The sequence below is a fragment of the Puccinia triticina genome, chromosome 12A (genome assembly GCF_026914185.1).
Source record: "Puccinia triticina chromosome 12A, complete sequence".
Taxonomy (NCBI): Eukaryota; Fungi; Basidiomycota; class Pucciniomycetes; order Pucciniales; family Pucciniaceae; genus Puccinia; species Puccinia triticina.
In genome coordinates, this window is record NC_070569.1 from 2,299,262 (window position 1) to 2,321,105 (window position 21,844).

Below are 21,844 nucleotides of genomic sequence, written 5' to 3' on the forward strand. Positions count from 1 at the left end.
GGCACTGCATTTTTCATTGCAGAAGCTCAGGCAACAGACCCAAAGTCATGGGATTGGCTGCAGGGGTGTAAAATAAGTTCCCAAGAATGATTATGACAGAAAAAAAAATGAAAATGAAAAATATGAAAAGTGTGAAAATTTTTCAATTTTGTGCAAATTTCTCAGAATCTTTATTATTTCTCAAACCAAGGAGAGAAAATTACAGAGCACAGTATGGCATGTGAAAGGAATGATGAAAATTGAAAAAAACTGAGACCATTTTCAATGATTTTTTGGGTGAATGAGGTATCCACCCATTTGAAATAGAAGTTGGCACCTGCAGGCCAAATCAACACCAACTTGACCAGATTTATTTGATCCAAAAAAAATAATTGAAAATGGTCTCAGTTTTTTTCATTTTTTATCATTCCTGTCACATGCCATACTGTGCTCTGTAATTTTCTCTCCTTGGTTTGAGCAATAATAAAGATTCTGAGAAATTTGCACAAAATTGAAAAATTTTCACACTTTTCATATTTTTCATTTTCATTTTTTTTCTGTCATAATCATTCTTGGGAACTTATTTTCCACCCCTGTAGCCAATTCCATGACTTCAGGTCTGTTGCCTGAGCTTCTGCAATAAAAAATGCAGTGCCAAAAACATTAGATGACCCACTGTACACCATCCTTCTTTATCAGCATCCTCCTAATTTTTCTTTGAAAGGCCCACTGCATATTACACTACAGGTAGCTTGGTAATTTAGTGCTAGTGCTGTTTGTGGCAAGGGTGCAACCGCTGCGCTGCGCTAAAAAAAGCGGCCTTTTAGCGCAGAGCAGAGGTCTATTGCTACATCCCCAGGCCAAGTAGCGGTAGCTTCACCCCTAACCGCTGACGCTAACGCTATAATTAGCGTGTGAGTGCTAATGCCCATGGGTGTTAGCGGTAGCGCAGCGCCAATACAGGTGTTAAAAGCTAATAAATAGTGCAGCACAGCAGAAATCCGCTACATGTGTGCTAACCACTATATTTAGCGTTAGCTAGCACTTAATCATTGCAGCACTTGGTAATCTCCTGCCACATTGCAGGTATGCTGCAGCCGCAGCACCCATAAATTCCACCAAAGCACATTTGCTGTTTGTTTCCGCTCATTACCAGACATATACTTTAGAGATTAGTTACACCCTCTATTGCTGTAAAGTGGGCAACAACATCCTATTACAAACAAACATCATGGCTGGATCAGTAGGAATTGTCTCTGGCTCTGATATAGAAACACCCTCTACTCCTCCGAATACAACCAACAGTTTGAATAACCCGCCGCCGTCCACCCGCCGTGAATCTAGTCGTCTCCGTACCCCAAGCAGCCAACCCGGCTTTGTACAAACTCAAAGCAATTCTTGACGTGCCCTTGTATCCAAGTCCAACGCTCCTGTTCCCAAACCTAAAGCAAACAGAAAGGCGGCTACAATTCCCTCAGCCAATCATGGAGACAATTACCCAGAATCAGAAAATCAAGATGATGCAGGTCCTCATCTTTTTTTGGGATTAAAGCAAGTAACTGGTTGTACTGGAAATGAGGTTTGTGTTGGGTTGTTGCCTCCAGGAAGAAATACTTGACAAAAGATAAGGATGGTTTTGACCGTGTCAAACTTTACTTTAATTCTCTAGGCACTGGCCCCAAGCAGGTACGTATCACATGTTGCGTACAAGGAATTAGAATTATTGTTTCTTCAACTTTGAATATAAATTAATTGCATGATCTCTACCTCTAGAATTCTGAGGCAACTTCTTGGGCCTGCTGATGGTGTCCCAATGAGTATCTTGCTTCTGCTGGTTCAAATTACAATCTCAAGTCTCATCGTGATGGGGCCAGCATCAAAGGAACTATCTGTGTTGTGTGCCAAGGTCGTGCGGACGCTATCAAATCTGGATGCCACCTTCTCCCATCGGCTGCAGAACAAGTTTCCAAGAATGCAAAAGCACAACCTGGTGCAGGAACTCTCATCCCATTCACATCAAAATGATGCTTCAACAACAAGACCTTGAACAAACTTATTGTCATCTGGATTCTCAGGCAGTTGCTACCTTGGCTATGAATCAAGGACTTCATTCTCCAAGTCTCTTTTGACTATGCAGTCCACAACTCTCAACTATTTTCTTTATCTGGGGCTGAATCCCTTGCTCATCGACTGTATCTTGAGCAGCGCAGACAAGTCCTTGAAGCAATTAAGGTGTGTATTCCTCAGAATTTCCCCAATCAAACAATTAAACTCTCTTTTAATTGTTCTCTTGGCCTCACTTTTACTAGGATTCAAATTTCTGATTCCAAAATTTCTCTGGCCTCCAATGTATGGACCACAAAGGGGAGCCATAAGGCATTCATTGGTATCAGTGCTTTCCACATTACAAAGGATTGGAATTATATATGCAAGAACCTGGCAATAAAATATGTTTCATGGAATCACAATGGAAAGTATCACCTCACCACTCCTTTGGCAAATGTGCTTGTTAATCATGGGATTCACAAAAAGATAGGTTTTCTCTACTTTATTGATTCCTTTCTGTTTTATATTCTTTGAAAGGTATATTTTTCTCACAAGTTTGCAATCCTTATCTACTTTCTAGCCCAGACAACCAACCCATGCAGTAATAAATTTACAACGGCAACCAGTGTTGCAGCCATTTTCCGCAAGGTTGATTTGACAGACTGGGATTTGCAGAACAACCACCACCGTTGTGTTGTGCCTGTCACGTTATTGCCCTAATTTTGGGAGCCGGATTGAAAGCCTTACAGCTCTCAACCAACATAATCCAATCAAACAAGAGCAAAGAGGCTTTTCCAACTCTAGAGACAATTCTTGAGGAGGAAGACAAAGATTCAGCCAAAGAGGAAGAAGAAGAAATTGTTGAAGTTGTTGATGAGTCATCTGATGTCAAGGAGGTTGATCCAGACAATGCTAAACCTGAATCCCCCCAGCCGGGTTGGGAGTGGAGCACTGGTGAGGCTGAAGTTGAGTGCAGCAACAAACATATTGGGTTCACTTTGAAAAAGGCAGGTTATGTTTCAGATTCTATGGTCCCATTCTGATAAAAGAGCTAACAATCACAAATTTCTTTTTTCAGATTGATTACATCTGCCGTTGTATTGCTTCATCACCGCAGAAGCAAGCTGAATGGAAACTTTGGGCTTCAAATTTGGAGTATTGAGGAGAAGGCCGCATTGGGGGTTATGGAATTAGGTTGAATATTGCTTACAATAGCCAAAAACGTGCCTATGATGGAAGAAAAGATATCAGACAACTTATGGATAACAAGGACAACACACCAGGGGAGAAAGTGTGGCACTCTCTAGAGAGTGCCAGACCGTAACTTCCTTCAGCAACCCTGGCGGGTATCAAGCATGCAACATGTGTGCCACATACAAAACTTAAGCTTGTGTCAATAGTGATTTTATGTTCAACTCAGGCTGATATAATCTCCATCCTAACCTCATGGCAAATTCCATAACTTCACCTCATCTAATGCTCAACTCCATCTTGACTCAACCTGGAACACATTCCATGGTTTTTCCAGCTGAGGATCCTGAAATTCATGTGTCCATCAGAAGAGGCCAATCTTCACTGTGACCAGGCCGGCTCAACTGGTCAAGCCACAAGGGTACCTCAAGATGTATGCATCTCCTGGTTATCATTTCAGGGTGGTACAATCCAACTTCTCTGTCAGATAGACCTGAAGTGGGAGGAGGTGGAAGACACCATAATCATCTCTTACCTGCCTGGCGTGTTGCAAAAATTGTGTTCAGGCCAAACATTGTTCAAATGTGATGTAATTAGCATCAATTTTTCAAATTGCCTGACCACTGGAAACACATGATTCCCTGGGATCCACAGTTTAACAGTTAATCATCACCAGACCTGAGTAGTGGCTACCTTATCCAGGATTGTACCTTAAGTTATAAAGTGCGCGGACAAGTGTGGTCTTGGAATCGCTATTTTTACCAACCTCATTTGACAGAGTTTTGATGCCAGGGTTGTACTGGCCATTTGAGGGAGTGTCTCCTCAATGGCCAACACAAACCTGCCATCAAGAGGAGTGTGCACTCTGTTTAATGGCAGAGTTTTACCAGCCTTTGAAGGGAGTGTGTACTCCCTTCAATAGCTGCTAGAACCCAGCCAATGAAGGAAGTGTGAATTTCTCCTCATGGATGGTACAGAGCGCTGGTTAATTGGAGGCAACCTGCTTATGTTGGCTGATTTATACCAGTCATTGATGGGATTGTCAACTCCTCTTGATGGCAATTACAACTTGGACATGAATTTCACCCTCAAATTTGGGCAAAATTCAGGGTGGAAATGGTTGAACAGGATCTTGTGAAATTTCTGGTCTAATTCACAGTTTGACCTGTAGGATGCAGCTAGTAGGAAACTCCCTTTGATATCCATTAAAAACTGGCCATCAAAGTGATTGTGTCTCCTCAATGGCTGGTACAAACCAGCCATCAAGAGGATTTCCCACTCCCCCACTCCCTTTGATGGAAGAGTTCCACCAGCCATCAAAGGGAGAGTGTACTCCTTTTGATGGCAGATACAGCCTATTGATCAAAGGGAGTGTGAGATCCCCCCAATGGCTGGTATAGCTCAGAAATTGGATACAGACTCCCTTCAATAGCTGTTTTTCACCGGACATTGAAGGGAGTTCAAAATTTGTTTGATGGCTTTTACAACTCGGCAATCAAAGCCCTAAGATGGCTGAGTTGTAACAGACATTGAAAAGAGTGTGTACTCCTTTTGATGGCCAGTAAAACCTGGCCATCAAAGGGAGTCTGCCTCCGATGGCCAAGTTGTACCCATCATCAACTCCTCTTGATGGCGGGTACAACATGGCCATGAATGTCACCCTGATGTTTGGGCGAACATCAGGGTGACAATGTTGCACAGGATCTTCATGTGACATTTCTGGCCTATGTCCCAGGTGGACATGTAGTATGCAACTAGGGGGTGACTGCCTTTGATGGCTGGGCTGTACTGGCCATCCAAGGGGGTGTGTCTCCTCAATGGCCAGTAAAACCATGCCATCAAGAGGATTCCCCAATCCCCTGAATGGGCACCATCACCCACTCTCCAGGTCATCACAATCAAGCAACAGCTGCAGGAAACCACTAGGAGACAAACAATATGGGTCATAGGGAGAAACCAGATAATTCACCTCTGCATCCAAATAGCTCATGTGAATAAGGTGGCTGAATATGGTCCATGAGGAAGCCAAAAAAAAATCTTCACAAATCACACAAATGGCCTGTAATGAGGACAGAATCAGAAAAGTTTAGGTAAGTATCTGGCAGTCATCATGACTTATCTTCAAATCCAGATGCCTGGAGGATAGAATAAAATCCAAACTGATAATATCAGGAGTTACAGATTAGTTGCACTGAACTCATCATACTCTTATACAATAGTTTCTAATAAGCTTGCCAACAAAGTTGAACACAAGTTACCCACTCACATTGAACTGAATTCTGACCAAGTCAAAGATAAAGTTACGGTCTGGCACTCTCTAGAGAGTGCCACACTTTCTCCCCTGGTGACAGGCATGCTGAAAAATCGGTGGGAAATCACTTCTTCATGTTGTATCAGTTAACTTCTCAGGATTGGGAAGATTTTCATAGGGTCAGCCTAAATGCACTCCAAAATTTTACTTTGTGCACTCCACATTTTTGGCTTTGGGGGGCCAGCACTCCAAAAAAGTTGGAGTGCCTTGATTTTGTACTCTCAAAACATGGAGTCCCCAGATGGGCACTCCATGTTTATTGGAGTACACAACTGGGTACTCCAAAATTGACCAAAATAGGGGAGTGCAGCTATATTCACTCAAAAAAAAATGGAGTGCAAGCCCAAGCACTCCACCTTTTCTGTCAGCCAGCTACTGTATCAGAGCTACCTGAACAATAAAAACACGAAAAAAGCTTCACTTGAAGTATACAAAAAATCTAAGTATAAAATAGAAAAATAAATAAATATAAAACAAAAAAAGGCGCCTCCTTAGACCAAGAGAGTAACAAGGAGGCGCTGAACACAAAGAATCCATAAAAAGACCAAAAGAAACGTCTGCGACTATTATCGCACAGAAAGCTGCCATACTTGCGACTGAAGACATGCGACTATGACCGCGCAGACATGAGCAAAACATTGCGAATAGAGTCGCGGTAACATAAAGCGCTCATCTTAGCCTCCGTCAGAGAGGGGCTCATCTTTGTGACAAGAAGTTATGACAGAAAGATGAGCCCCCGCAAAAATAGCGGATTAGCTCTAGATACTTGGATCTCTACGGTGAAGTAAGATCCAGAGAGAAAGCTATATAAAGAACGAATCTCCTCCGCTAAAGGAGGGGCAGTATCTTCATCCACCCTGACATTGACCAGAGCGCTTTCCCTCAAACACACCTTCAACCAAAAAGATTCTCTGCTCCGTTGTCCGATTCCTTTGAAGTTTGAAAAGAAAACTTCCCTAGCGCTACTCTACAAAGCGCTTGCGGTTCTCTCCTAGGAAACTCAGTCCGGACTCCCTGTGGGTGAAAGTATTACTTTCCAATCAGTGAGTCTCCTTAGTTCCTTTCTCATAGAAATCCTTCCTCTGAAGGCTTCTACCGGGGTATCCCAGCGAACCAAACCTGAATTCCAGGCCCCCGCTGCTTCAGGCATTCCACCACCCCTGTCTTACAGGCCCTGAAAAGTTACGGAGGGCACTTAAATACCCTTAACTCTTTGAGTTAAGCCCCTCCGTGCTTAAATATAATTCTTTCTTTAAAATTGCCGGTATTCTACCCTCTGAATCCGTGCTCATTATCCTTCCGCTATAACTATAGCTCCTAAAGTTGCAGCCTGCGTAGCTAGAAGACGGTAGTCTTGGTATCGCCGCCGCTGACATTTTCAGTGAAGGATTTTGGCTTTGCACTCCAGCTGGCAAATACCAAATGGGGTGATTGGGGTGCAATCCAAGTCTCCGTTTTTTGGAGTGCCCACAGCAATCACACCTCTCAATGAACGGTCCGGACCATTGAGGGGAGTCACACCTCTCAATGAACGGTGCGGACCAGTCATCAGTCACACCTCTTGATGACCGGTCTGTGCCGGTCATCAAGGGGACTCACACCTCTTGATGATTGGTTGGACCGTTCATTCTGGGGACTCACACCTCTTGATGACCGGCGCGGACAGGTAATCAGTCACACCTCCCAATGACCGGCACAGAACGGTCATCAGTCACACCTCCCAATGACCAGCACAGACCGGTCATCAGTCACACCTCCCAATGACCGGCACAGACCGGTCATTGAGGGGACTCAAACCTCTCAATGATTGGTCAGACCGGTCATCAAGGGTAATAACACCTCCTCTCAATTGCCGGTCATCACCGGTTGTTGAGGGTAATAACACCTCCTCTTGATGACTGGTCATCACCGGTCATCAAGGGTAATAACACCTCCTCTTGATGATTGGTCAGACTGGTCATGTCAGCCTTGAGCGCATGAAGGAGATACTTCACTCCGCCAAAAGGATACTTCATTAAACCCTGCGCAGAAGGTAACCACCTTACTGCGCCATAAGGAGCGCAACCAAGAGCGCAAACCAGAACGCAAACAGGAGCGCAAACAAGAGCGTGAACAAAGACGCGCTTAAGATATTAAGACTAGCTATTAACAGGCTAAAAAGATAAGAAATTCCGCAATGATTCGCGGACCCTCAACTCAAAGCAGAAAAACTATTCCCTAATAAGGGATCAGTACCCTCAAAAAATATAATAACTAGTCCCCACTATCCAAGCGCGACATACGCGAATCCAAGAAGTTAAAAACCAAGGGATCTTGCTACAAAGAGATCCCCAGATTATTGATAGACTTAGATTATTAAGAATCAATTGATCCACTCACCTAACAAGCCCAAGTGATTACAACTACAGGTCGTGATTGGGGCTTTTATATTTCCTCTCTCTCTCTCTCTCTCCTAGTCTCCCCATTCAACCTTCCCCTCTTATTCTTCAAACCCTTTTCCCTTTCCAAACACTTGCGCATTGCTTTCTGTCCGTTTTTCAAACTTTATTAGCTTCCTAAGTTGGTTATCTTCTACAGCCAGCTTTAGTTTCTTATTCATTGGTACGTCACTTTAGAGGCGACCGCTGACAGGTCATCAAGGGTAATAACACCTCCTCTCAATGACCTGTCATCAACGGTTGTCAAGGGTAATAACACCTCCTCTCGATGACTGGTGATGACCGGTCATCAAGGGTAATAACTGTTGGAATCCTTGCTCTGTTTACTCTACGGTTTTTGTCATGGTGCGCAAAGACTTGGTCGATGACGTCAAGAGTAAACGGTGTCAATGCTTCATTTTGAGAGCAGTTGACCGTCCTCCCTTCACCGCTCAGTTTACCACTCAATCTTCTCCTTTCCTCATCTCGACCACATCTTCCGATACGCAGCGCATCAAGACAAGTCGTCATTTCTGCAGTCTAATCATCAAGGTCACCAGTCTAGGACGGCTACATCATAGGTTCTTAATCCTTCTTTTATTTCATTCCTGTTGACCATGTATCTTTTGTCCTGATCATCTTTGACCTTGTTAGCCTTTTTAAGTCCTAGTGTGAGGAGTTATTATTATTTCTTTGTGCTCATCTAAAACCTAGCTCCTGTTTTATTCAGGAAAACTATTTCTATTTTTCATTGTTCTTTCTCTAAAACTGAAATACATTTTATTTAGCCCAAAATCTTCACATTATCAGTACAGCAGCTCTATAAAACAGGAACGGATCACGATTATGTCGGACGTCGATGTTGAAGACAAAGCAAGCCAATCATTGATTGGTAAACTTGACGATCTAAATTTTCCATCATGGTCAATACGGATGAGAGCATACCTTAAGAGCAAGGATTTGTGGGAAGTTGTCATGAACAAAGGTGTTAAAACCCCAAGCACCAAGAAGATAAAGCAAGCTGCTAATAGGGGGGTTCACAATTGAATTTTATAAAACTTTGGAGGCCAATTTAAGGCCTTTATCTAAGTTTATTAAAACCACAGTTTTGCCAAACAAAAATTCAAGGGTTTCCCCTATATATACAAGTAATCACAAAAAAAAAATACAAACTGAAACACTAAACAAACAAGCAATACAAATCATTATTTATTAATATATGTACAAAAAAAGCAAAGGATTTAACGAACTCCCAGCCTGTGACATGCCACAGGTGAAAAGAGACCGGTGTTAACCCGCTCAGCCTAGCGCAAGTGCGTGAGGCAAAAGTCGGGGCTGGAAACCCCTCAGCCAATTGCAAGTGCAACCAGGGAGGGGGAGGATCACCTCCAGTGCTCTGCAAATGCAAGAGCAGGGTGGATCACCTGGGGCAAAAACAATGGTGCAGGAGATGCCCCCTTATATATTCAAGAGTTCATGATTTCACAGCACTTCATCATCACCTTCGCCCAGGATGGAGGCTGAAAGCCACAAAGATTTTTGTCACACCACTGTGACCGTTGCCAGGAACGGTACATACAGCAAGTATATTGTTGGCTTGCTTGCATGTACAGCCACTACCTCTGAAGCCTACCAACACAAGCACTGCCATGGAAATGTACAAGGAGCCAACGAAGGCCAGCTCGGCCAGTTGGGAAGGTACAGCTGACCAAATGGTTGAGCGCTTTGGCAGTCTTGCTGACATTCTCATCCAAGGAGGCCTTTCACCACCTCTCCGATGGAGTCTGCGACCGCGACAAATTGATGGTCATTGGCGAATAGACTGGAACTCATGGGATACTTGGAGATTCCTCCCAGGGGGACACGAAGAGATCCCTCCGCGCTGGGATCTCGCCGCCCCAGACGATCCATTTCTCTGTCCCGATATTGAAACTGGCTAACTCCATCCAAGGAAGCCGCCTGGCTTGTGACTCGAGACATCTTTCAAACCGCGCGTCTGCGCGCAGGATACAGGAAGACACCTTTTCCAGGTAATCAGCCCTAACTTACGTCGCCCAGCTTGTAAGTCTGATTAATCCCTGTCCAGGTACATAATAAACCCCAGCCATCGTCGCCCAGCCTGACAGTCTGAAGTGCATTTCACAAATTGTTTGATTTGTTTCAGGCTGGCTATTATCCTCTGGAATTATTGGGCAAGCCCGCCTTAAGTTCCTCTATTTTTTTTGCTGGTAAGCCGGCCAAGAAAATCATTGTGAGCTTAAACAACTTGGCCAAGACCGCGGTGCCGATGTTCAAGTCTTCTCTCTATGCAAGCACGTCTGCCGGATTCGTCTCAGCAGTCATCTTCCCTGCTCCACCTAAATCAGATCCACCCATTCCCCGCTTGTGTCCACCCAATACAAACTCTTGCCCACCCCAGCACTCCTCGTTGTCAAGGTTTTCTCCGGACAGCTTTCCTCAGCCACGGCCGAGACAATCCTTGCAACCTTTAACAACCTATCCGAGACTGTGGCGCCGCCGACCAAGTCTTTTAAGCAAACACAGCTGCTGGATTGCCTTCAGGAGACCTCTTGCTTGCTCCTCCTGAATCAGACCAAACCGTGCCCCGTGTGCTAAGTTGAGCTTCTTCATATGTGTCCAGCCATAAAAAAAAACTTGCACTCCAACCAATACATCTCATCTATCCCCCCCATCCAAAGTCTCCATCCACCACTATTCAATTGTCAAAAACCTCCATCTTGAAATCAAAAATCATGCCCACCAGGAACAAAAGCTCATCTAGCAAGAATTTGTGCAAGATAGTGGAGGACTTCCCGTCACTTTTGAACAGATCTGGAATTTCAAATTTCGCAGGGAAATCTGGAATCTGGAACTCTGGATCACTTTGGGGATCTTTGGGGACCCAGATTTCCCTGCAAAATTTGATATCTGGTGGCTCAGATCTGACTTTCCAGATCAACGGGAAATCCTCCAGTCTGCTTGCTTTTGAATCAGCTTTGGGGTGTGTCCATAGAACAACTGAGCCCCAGCCTGATCTTGTGACCCAAGTGGGGAAAAAAGATCTGTGAGTTTCACCAAATGAGCTAGCACTGTAAACAATATCTGTGTGTGATTTTTACAGATGAATTGTTAGGGACACTTGACTCACAAAACAATCATTATTCAGCTTCTTAATCAAGGGAGGAAACCAAAAATGCCTGTTTACTCAAGAATTTATGGTAACATGTGATTGTAGACCTTCAAAGTCAGCATGTGAGGATGTACTGAACCAGGTTGGAAAGTATGAGGTATGCTATGGGTTTCTCTTGATGGCCAACAATACATGCTTACCCAGGTTGGCAATATGGAAAAATTGAAAGAAATCTTTCAGCTTGATTGTTAGAATCTCATTATCAGTTTTGGCTTGATCCTATCTCTATACTTATTAATAAACACTTTGGTGAAACCAAAGTCATTTTTTTGTGCATTTTGTCCTCTCCAATGCCTTCACATGTTTTTTCTGTTAAGTTTGAGACTCTGAGTTATGGATGGCCATTGGCACCCATTGGTTTGGACTTGTCAACTTTCAGCAGGTAACTGTCTGCCCTTGCCATGGCAGGTACAAAGCTACCTGCTTCAATTTTTTTGAACACCCCACCTGTCAGCATGCACCTGCAAGGGTTGATACCTGCTTGAGGGTGACGGGCACTGCAAGAAAGACTGGGTCCACTGTTTTCAGTTGGTATGCAGGGTGCTCCAACCAAGCTGCCATTGTAACCCCACTTGTAATTAAATAATTAACTTTTAGTCACATTCAAGGTGCAATTTGCACAGTCTGGGCATTGAAGCTTGCTGTAGTAAACCCTTTGAGGAATTTTGGAGTAACACCACACTCCTCTTTCAAGTTCCTGAATCTCAAGTTGACCCAGTTATTTTTCCAATGGGGTGCCAATGGTAACTTTTAGGAATTTGATTGTTATCAGAGATTCATGAATAAAACTATTTGGCAGCTGTACATAGTGCTTTTTTGGAACACTTTGACTGGAAATGACTGCACTTTATTCATTCATATTGCAGGATTCTATGCCCTGGAAGTGCTGCGGCGTAGCCGCTTTGGACTCTAGTGAACATTATTTTCCAATTTTGGCAAGATATCCAGAAAAAGGTGTGACTGATCAATCAGTGCAATTTATCAATGTTTTAAAAATATGTTCATAAACAGGTTAAAATGGGTCCTAAAGTTTTACAAATTTCAATTGTGAACCCCCCTAATAGCCCGGTTCACATTGGTGACTTTGAACCTATTTTTATCTGATTTTATCATAAAATTTTGACAAATTTTCCAATCATCAGAAAAAGTGGTTTCAGAAGAATCTGACCAACTTGAAAAAAATGATGAATTTTAATGATAAAATGGATAAAAATGGCCTTAAAAATCCAATGTGAACTGGACTAATATCTTGATCAGTCATCTTAGCAAGATCGCTTTGGAAGCCGTTGTCACAATTGAAAATGAAGATAAACCTAATGCAATTTGGGAAGCCATAGTTGATCAATATGCGTCATCTTTGATCAATAATAAAGCTCGTATTTGGTTGAAATTTATGCAGTACGAATACGGTGGTTACCTTAAAAACTATCTTATCAACTGTCAAAAAATGATCAGACAGTTTGCTATTGTTCAGCTTGGAATCCCTGACGACATCATCTCAATTTCAGTCCTTGCAAAATTAACCAAAGATTACTGGAATGTCGTGGATAATATTATCCTAAATGAATCAGTAATCTTCTTTCCCAGCCAAACCCTTCAAAAGCTGCAAGAATTGGTTTATATGAAGGAAACTAGATCCGTCGCCTCAACGTCTAAAACTGAATCACACCTTAAAGCCAAAAAAGAAAAGGAGACGGTGTCTGCTTATAAAACCGAAGCGGATAAATCCAAGAAATCTAAACCACCTCCAGCTCATCCTTGTTCGCCTGGTAAACACAATCCTCTCGCCTATCATACTGCGTGGCGTTGTTATAAACTTTCTGTAGAAGAACGCGACGCTCTTTGACCTCCAGGTCCTTCGGATCCAGAAGCTCATTCTATCTCAGTCAAAATTCCTGAAGAATCCAACGTCGTCAAGGCATCAGCCTTCATCATCAATGCTACAGGTACTTGATCTTCACCTGTTCTTGACTCCGGAGCCTCACACCATATGGTGAACAACTTGGCGACTTTCACTAAAACCAAGGAAGTCGACATTAAAATCTTCACTGGTGGTCAAAGCCAACAAGTTAATGCAACCGCTATTGGTGAAGCCTACATCATCGACAACAATGGCGCTCAGGTAAAACTCAAAAACGTTCTATACGCTCCTCAACTTCATCGACCTTTAATCTCGATGAACCGCTTGTTCAACAAGATTACTTTGCTTAAGAAAGATGCCAATTCTTTCAGTATTGATTTCGATACTAAGTTCAGCTTATCTGGAAGAATTAGCAACAATATTCTAGAGCTCACTAACTCTTTTGTAATAAAAGCTCCAGTTTCCTCGTATCATGCTGCGCCTAAAGTCGTTGACTGGCATGCAAGATTAGGTCATCCTAATTTTGCTTATCTGAAGCGAGTTGTGCCCAATTGTGAGAACATCGACTGCAAAACATGCAAAATGTGCAAGGCAGTGAAGAAACCCTTCTCAGGCAAATTTGAGCCAACTTCTGAAGTGCTTGAAGCCATCCACCTTGACCTGGTTGGACCCTTTCAGACTTGGTCGGCTGGGGGTGCTCAATATTTTCTGACTATTGTTGATCAACATTCTGGTCTAAAATGTGTCAAACTTCTGAAGCACAAATCAGAGACCTTGGACAAATTCAAGGAATTTGTGCGCTGGGCTGAAACTCAGACGGGTCATACAGTTAAACGAGTTATTTCAGACAACGGCGGAGAGTTCAGAAATATTTTCTTTGAAAACTTCTGTCAAGAAAGGGGCATCTCTCAACAGCTAGCCCCAGCCTACACTCCTGAAAATAATGGAATGTCTGAACGCTCTAATTGCGCCATCCTGGATAGAGCTTGGTGTATATTTGCACAAGCTAAACTTTCTCCTTGCTTCCGGGCTGAAGCTGTCATGACGGCAACTGATCTTTGTAACTTGCTGCTGTCAAGCACTCGCAACTTCTCAATACCTTATAATACATTCTTTAAGCGAGACGTTGATCTTTCAAAAATGCGTCCCTTCAGTTGCTTGGTGTACTTACTTATCCCGGAAGCCTTGAGAACTAACAAATTATTGCCGCGCGCTGAGAAAGCTATATTCCTTGGTTACGTGAATGATTTCTCTACTTATTGGTTCATCAAAATTCAATCAAAGAGCTTTTGTACAAGTAGAAACGTTACCTTTGACAAATCGAGCTTTCCCTCCTTAGTCAATGAATCTATTGATGAATCAAGTTTCTTCTTCAATCCGTTCAAAATTCTACCAGTAGATGATGAGGAGGATAACAATTTGTTTCACCCTTTTCCTAACCAAGAAACCATCATAGAAGACCCAATTGTTTGTGTGCCTAATGAAATTATTGGTGATGTTTCTTCTGAGAACATCCTGTCTCATCGTCGTAGGGGGTAACCTGAAATCCTGAATACGGAAGCTTCCGACGATGATACACTGACCTACAATCAAGTGATGAATCGTTGGGGTAAGGAAAAGTGGACGGTTGCGCTTCATAAAGAGGAAACTAATATGGACAACTATGAGGTCTGGGATGTCATAGATAAATCTTCTCTCAAAAAACCACTCAACTGTACATGGGTTTTCAAAATAAAACCGGAATTGTCAAACCAAGCTGAAGAATATAAAGCTTGACTCTGCGTTCAAGGCTTCAGGGAAGTTTTTGGAAAAGATTACCAATTCACCTTTGCCCCGACAGGAAAACTTGTTTCTCTATGAATTCTTATAACTTTTGCTTTACAACACAACCTGGAGTTTCACCAAATAGACGTAAAGTGTGCCTTTCTTAACGCACCGATCAGAGAAAGAATAACCTTAAATCCACCTCCTGGCATCGGCGTACCATCAAATAAAGTCCTTCTTCTAAAAAAGGCTTTGTATGGTCTTAAACAAGCGCCTAAGGAATGGCATCTTACCTTATTGTTGTGGCTTCTCTCTGTCGGTTTTAATTGCAGCTATGCAGAGCCTTGCCTGTTTTGGTCGTCCAATACGTGGCTTTATGTGCATGTAAATGATATTGCTATCTTTAGTCAAGAACCTGACATCTTTAAAATTTTAATTCAAAAACGGTTCAAGATCAAAGACCTTGGCAGTGCAAAGCATCTTCTAGGGATGAAAGTTGTTCAAGCTACGGATTCAGTCCATCTTACTCAGACACATTATATCAAAGAAACATTATCTAAATACGGCTGTCAAGATTTAATTCCTTTAGCCACTCCAATGAAATCTGGTGTTCATCTTGTTAAAGCTCCTAAGGCTGAAATTGACGAATTGAACAGGCTGAAACTTCACTATTGAGGACTAGTTGGAGCCCTGAACTATCTAAGCGTCACAACACGTCCGGATATAACCTTCACTGTTGGAAGTCTTTCACAATTTCTAAAAGACCCTGGTATCTTACAGGCTGCTACAGGTATAGATTTTTTGTTACACGCTGAAACAGTCTGAAATTTTCAGGAATGTTTCAATTTTGCATATTCTCCGCGCCATAAAGCTCTTAGCAATAGTGTGTCATTAAAACATGAGATAAGTTAGCAGTCATTTTCCTACTAAGCCCGCCCCGCACCCCTTATATCTCATGTTATCATGACACACTATTACCAAGGAATTTATGGCGCGGAGATTATCCACAATGAAAACATTTCTGAAATTTTGGGACTGTTTGGGTGTGTAACAAAAAAGCTATACAGTTAGCAGTAATTTTCCTACTAAGCCTGCCGCGCACCCCTTATATCTTTGGGAAAAATTCTGAAAATTATCAGATCATAAATTTGTACATTTACCATGATACTGTGAAATTTTTGGGGCTACTGGGGCACAGGAAGCGATATTACAGGTCCCTGCCGCATTAAAATATGATTATTTTATCTCAATTTTCTCTAGGCTCAAGGAGACCATCAAATGACTTGATTATTTTTTGGGGAGGTCATAAAAGGTCGTTCTATTGACTCATTGAAAAATATCTCCAGAAAAGTAAGCCGTTTTTTTGGGGGAATGCACAGTGCGCAAAGAGCCGTGGCAGAAGCGCACACTGGGGGCGGGACGTCAAGAAAACGACCCTCACAGTGCGTGAAGAGTTTTTTGCAGTGCGCGAAGTAGATCCGTTGTGGTAACCCTGTTCCCACTCATATCACCATTCTCATATCATACATATCCCTCACATATCCATCATTATTAATCCAGATTCAGATTTTACACCTCATTTTACCCCTAGTCACTGTAAGAGCCAAGAGGCTCTTCACTGATCTGTCCTGAGGAGTCCGTACAACAAGGCTGAGGAGTCAGCCTTGAGGGAGAATTCTAGAACCTGAGGGTGTATTGCTAGCACGGTAGAATGAGATGAAAGGTGGTCCGGGCATTCTCCCTTATTAGTATATACAAGCAGTAATCAGATCTGAAGAGAACAAGAGCAATGGTAGAGAGGGGACTTACCTAGCACGGTAGAATGAGATGAAAGGTGGTCTGGGAATTCTACAGGGCTAGGAAGGATGAGGAGAAATTGAGACTATGTAGGCTGATGCTTATGTAATCCTCTCTTGTGAAAGCCCAAGGTGTGCGGGGGTTTCACAGTCACTCACTCATACCACCCTGAAATTCCCTTTGGATCAGAAGTTATTAGCATATACAGTTTCATTGGTATTTTCCTGCTTCTTACATTTCCTCTACATTACATATTCCAGTCATCATCACCATAGCTACATATATTACACATTACATATCTCACTCACTATACATAGACATTACATAGTGCTCATTATTACTTCACTTCATCAATACATTACATAGTGCTCATCATTACTTCACTTCATCATTACATTACATAGTGCTCATCATTACTTCTCTTCATCATTACATTTCATCATTGCTCATCTTCAGACCTTGTTACATTGTGCTCATCATGATTTCCACCTTTGTTGTATTTCCTCACATATATAATCCCCTCTAGATGTTGTATCCCCAAGGAGAGACATGCACATGCACTTTCTACCCCATACACCCTGTATGACCATTTCACCACACCATTAGATAACATTGCCATTCACACATCTTATACACTTTCATACATACCAGAAATATATCCCCCTGCATATATCATTCACATTTGCACATCACCTTTCATCTTTGCCCCCACTACTCCTCCTCTCCTCCTCATACCATACAGGTACAAGTAGTCAGCTCATAGTATTAGTCAGTCTAAGATTATAGTAGAAAAGCCACACCTTTCTTCTTTTTTCTTAGTGTTACACTCATCCCCAGAAGTGTTAGTCAGGAAGGCAGCTCTTATATCAGCATCCTTGGCATAGGTTACATTAGTACTAGTGTAGTTATAAATTTCCCTTCCCAGCTCTATTCTCCCATTTGAGTAGTTCCACACCGTATTATTAATTACATAATTAATCCCTCCTCTGTTACAGAGTGTGAAACCCTTGTAGTGGCCATATTTGCCACGTAACAAGTTTGGTAATTTAAATTACCAGTGTTTAAATCAGTACAGTTATAGTACTAGGGCCCAAAACCCTTATTTTGACGAGTTTTCTGCCCTAAGTTTCATAAACAGAGCTGTCAAAGCTTGTGGAAGACTGGGACTGTGTGGGCCACCAAGTGATTCTGGGAGAGGGTAAGTTTAAAACTCTTCATTGTCCATACCTCCAGTAATGAAAGAGATGAGCTCATCAAGTGTCCTTTGAGGGCCTATTGCAAGTGTGTTATCTTTCCCCAGCAGATTAGCCACAGGCACCTGAACGCTATCAAAGGTTATGCAGGCAGTCCCTGCGGCGGGTAAATAGCTATTTTTGATTGGCTTGGTCTCGACGCCCTCGCCTTGTTTGATCAACAGGACTCTGAGCCCTTTATTGGTGTGGAAGCTGGTGGAGAAGTAATCCGTGAAGGTGCCATTTGGGATTCATTTCTTGATCCCGTTGACGATGTAATGCTGACCATCCGCCTTTCTGGTTGCCGTGCATTGTAAGCCGGCTAAATCTGAACCCAAAAAGGCTTTTCTGATTGCCGACGGTATGTACTTCTGGCCTAATATTACCGCTGGAATCAATTTTGTCTTCAGCTCCGCCAAGCCAAAGTTCAACACCGGCGGTAACCCAATCACCATCCCACGCAATAACCCATCTGAGAATACTTGGCCTCCAAAGTGGCTTATTTCTTGTGTTATGATGAGCTTGTTCTGGGCAGGTTTAATAAAAATTTTAGCGTGCAAGTTTCTAGAAATCACTCAGATGTGATTCGTGGTGAGCTTGGAATAAATGGCTCATAAAGTAGGCCAAATTTTTGACTTTGACTGCGGCAGGCAGAGTGAGAATGTGGAGATGTTTGCCGTGCCCGAGTCTCATTGCATTGATGTGTTCCTTAGCCATGCGGTTGACCAATTCCTGGCTGACGCGCTTGCCATTGACCTTGTGCTCCCGGGCCTCCAGAGTAATATGTTTATCAAAGATGAGACACATGGCCTTCTGGAACTCGCGATGGATACACTCCAGTCAGACAACAGTGGTGAAATTTGCAGTTGCCTGGGATGTTGAATGCCAATATTTACACACTCGACTTTTTTTGGCCAACAAACAATCCCAATAAACTGTTCCTGATCCAAGGATCCAGCGGCGAGCCCATTTAATTCCATCTCAGGGTCCGCAAAGTATATGTCTGTTAGTAGAAAATAAACCCAAGATAACAACACAAACAAAGAGCAATTTGTTAATTTCTTTCTGAGAAATGGGAAAGGGTAGCATTAAGACACATATGAAATGATGTACATATACCATGTGCCAACCCTGGCCCTACTGGGCGTCTTCCAGGCACCATTGTCCAAGATGAAGCTAGTCTTTCTTGCCCAGCTGAAGAACACGGTGTCAGCCTTAGAGTCAACTCAGCTGACCTAAAGTCTGCCTTTTTCTACTTTTTACATATGAATTAATTTACACCAGGGGGGAATCTGTGGCACTCTCTAGAGAGTGCCAGATGGTAATTTCTTTCAGGAACCATGGGTGATGTCAACTGGCAGCCATGTGTATGTGACCTTGGAGACATGTTGAAGTTCTGAACAAGCTAAGCCAATCTCATGCATATCCCAATACTGTGGATCACTGTAAGTTCAATTCACCCCATGGGGAAGTCCAATACAACTCAAGTTGACAAACTTTCAATTTTAGTCTGGTGGCAACTTTTGATTCACCAGGCACCTGTCAGAAGCATTTAGATGACAAGTATGTGACCCTTTCAGGGTGTGACTGCTGATCCAAGGAGTCCCAGCCCCACATTATGACCCATGAGGTTATTTTGGGTAGTGCTCCAGCTGCTGGTGTAGAAAGTAAGGTGAGAGTGAACCACCCCAGATTGTACCACACACTCTGGGTGAAGAGGATGAGCATAGGTTCGATGCACTGCTTGTCATTTTTAAGAGGGTTCCCATGCCCACCTATGACATCAATCCATTTTAGGTTCAACAGTTGTGGCCAGGCAGGTGGGGAAAAATTCTTCTTGGCAGAAGTGTCACCTCTGGGACACTATCTCACCTTGCCTGCTGAATTGCTCAGGAAATTCAAATCACAGTTTTTCTTGCATGTATATGCATTCACCATCCTCCATTTGAGAAATGGAATTCAAGCTATCTTCTGGGGTGTGATACGTGAACCCGCCCATTGGCAAGGATTGGATGGAGTGGTGCTTGGTCTTACAATTGGCTTGGGCCAGAAATCTTGATGATCCAAGCTGGGGAGACAAAATCTGCATGGTTCTGTTGAAACAGTGTGATGTTGCTTGTCAAGAGGCACTTCATTCACAACCTGGATGATGCTGAGACAATGTATATCTTTTGCCCCATGGACCAGCAACCACAGAAAGACTACCTCCCCTTACCCCGATCTACATCAGCCAGCCAGGTTTTGGGACTGGGATTTGTCTGTGCATCGGCTGTTTATTTGAGCATCAACCTATGTGAGGTGCACCTCACCGAACGTTGTGATTCACTCACTTTTATATCATGACATGCAGATCTTCAGCTCATACATGAAATGGGGTGCCGCCACCGACCTCTCACTGTAGACACCTTCAGATGATCCAGGTAGCATGGTGTGTGACAAAGAATGTTATCACACCTAAGATACCTGCATTGCGCATTGCACCGGTAGAGGGATACAATAGTGTAGAGGATGCTACCAACAGGGTGTTATCATATCAACCCAGCCATCCCAGAGAAAGTCCATGCCCCACATGATTGCAGATGACGAAATGAAATCTGCGCTGGTGTGGGCGGGAATTCAACTTCACCTAGGTCTCACACCCCATACATGTTGAGATTTAGTGGATGCCACTGGCACATCCCATGCAGCAGCACGACACAGGAACCCTGCAAATCAAGGAAGACCCCCTGGATTTTTCAATCACTGCCACAATGTTGAACTAGAAGTGGCCGGGGTGTTTTATTTGCTTACCCTGCATTGCTCAGACCTGGTGGTGCCACTTTTGAATGAGGCACTGGCCTAAGGGAGTACCCTGACCATTGTAAACCTCTGTGTATATATTACTCTTCTCGAGTCAGGCAGATTAGAGTGAAGATCCTCTAGCTCATTCCAAATTACACTGGTGCTGTGTGGATATTTTGAAGGATTTTTGCTGGCTGTGGGATGAAGTTATTGAGATGGTCCCTGTTGGCCCCTGCACCCTTTCGAGCTGTGGCATGAAATGTCAGTGGCTACTGTTTACTGATGGGTGTGTGCTGACCAAGTGGAATCCTTACGCACCAAAGGCTCTTTGGTCTATATACTTCAGGCTATCTATTCCCCTTCGGCACCACCATGAGGGAGCTGACAGTTTTGCAGCCTCTGCGGCCAGGATGCAGAGTGGTGAGGATTTATTTTTGCTTTGTTCAGCTTGTGTGCAAGCAGCCAGGTGACACACCACCATGGGCCTAAGTGTGGCCAGGAGAGCGGCACAAGGGTTTTCCCCAAGTATTACCAGTTTGGCCCTGGAACATGTGCCAGTTGGAAAACGAAGGGCCATACTTGCAAGCATTCCAAATGTCACATGGGGGAGGGGGGGGAGGGGGCTTGGAGTGGTCACTGCATTTGCAGTCGCGGGATCCCAGAGGGAGGGATGGCTGTTTAATTTTAATTACAGAATGACCTGAGGCGCCCGCAGCAGTAGGTTACGGGCGTTTTCAGTGTCAGCAGGTACACTGACAGTCCCAACCCACACATATTGGAGGGTTATCAGTTGGAACAAGACAAGCCAGGGGCATTGGCAAAGACACTTTGACTGTCCCTCTTCGTCACCCAAGAACCCCAAACCTCAAACTGCATCATCATGTGCCCAGATTATATCCAGTCATTGAGAGAAGAGAAGCAGTTTTATTGGCGCCGAAGTTTGGAGACCATACTGGCCTGAAGCCCTTCGAGCTTTGTGTATGTTGGGGTACAATGAGTCCAAATCAATCGTAGCCCAGCCCTCTTGGGGCACCATTTGTAGATTTGTAGCGCTGTGGGAAAGCAGATGTGTTGTGTTGCAGTCTGAGCTATTGTGCAGATGCATCAGCCCTCTTGGCAAAGTTTGTGACTTTGGTGGGTGGGGGGCTAGCTAAACCAGTGCCCAAGTTCACAAATCAGGTTTCAGCAAGCAGTTCACGACACCATGGGGAAATACTGCCAGCTTGCCCTGCCCCTCACATCTATCAGCATGGACTGATTTTCAACAGCACGTGG

The 21,844-nt window shown here is 43.5% G+C and overlaps 1 protein-coding gene across 1 annotated transcript; it reads right to left on the bottom strand.

Moving 5' to 3' along the window:
* Nucleotides 1-18,352: 18,352 nt before the first annotated feature.
* PtA15_12A207 (uncharacterized protein) lies at nucleotides 18,353-18,595 on the bottom strand (the record flags this gene model as incomplete). Its single annotated transcript, XM_053161793.1, has 1 exon — nucleotides 18,353-18,595. The coding sequence occupies one exon, from the start codon at nucleotides 18,593-18,595 to the stop codon at nucleotides 18,353-18,355; it is 243 nt and encodes an 80-aa protein (XP_053025775.1).
* Between the last annotated feature and the right edge of the window lie 3,249 nt (nucleotides 18,596-21,844).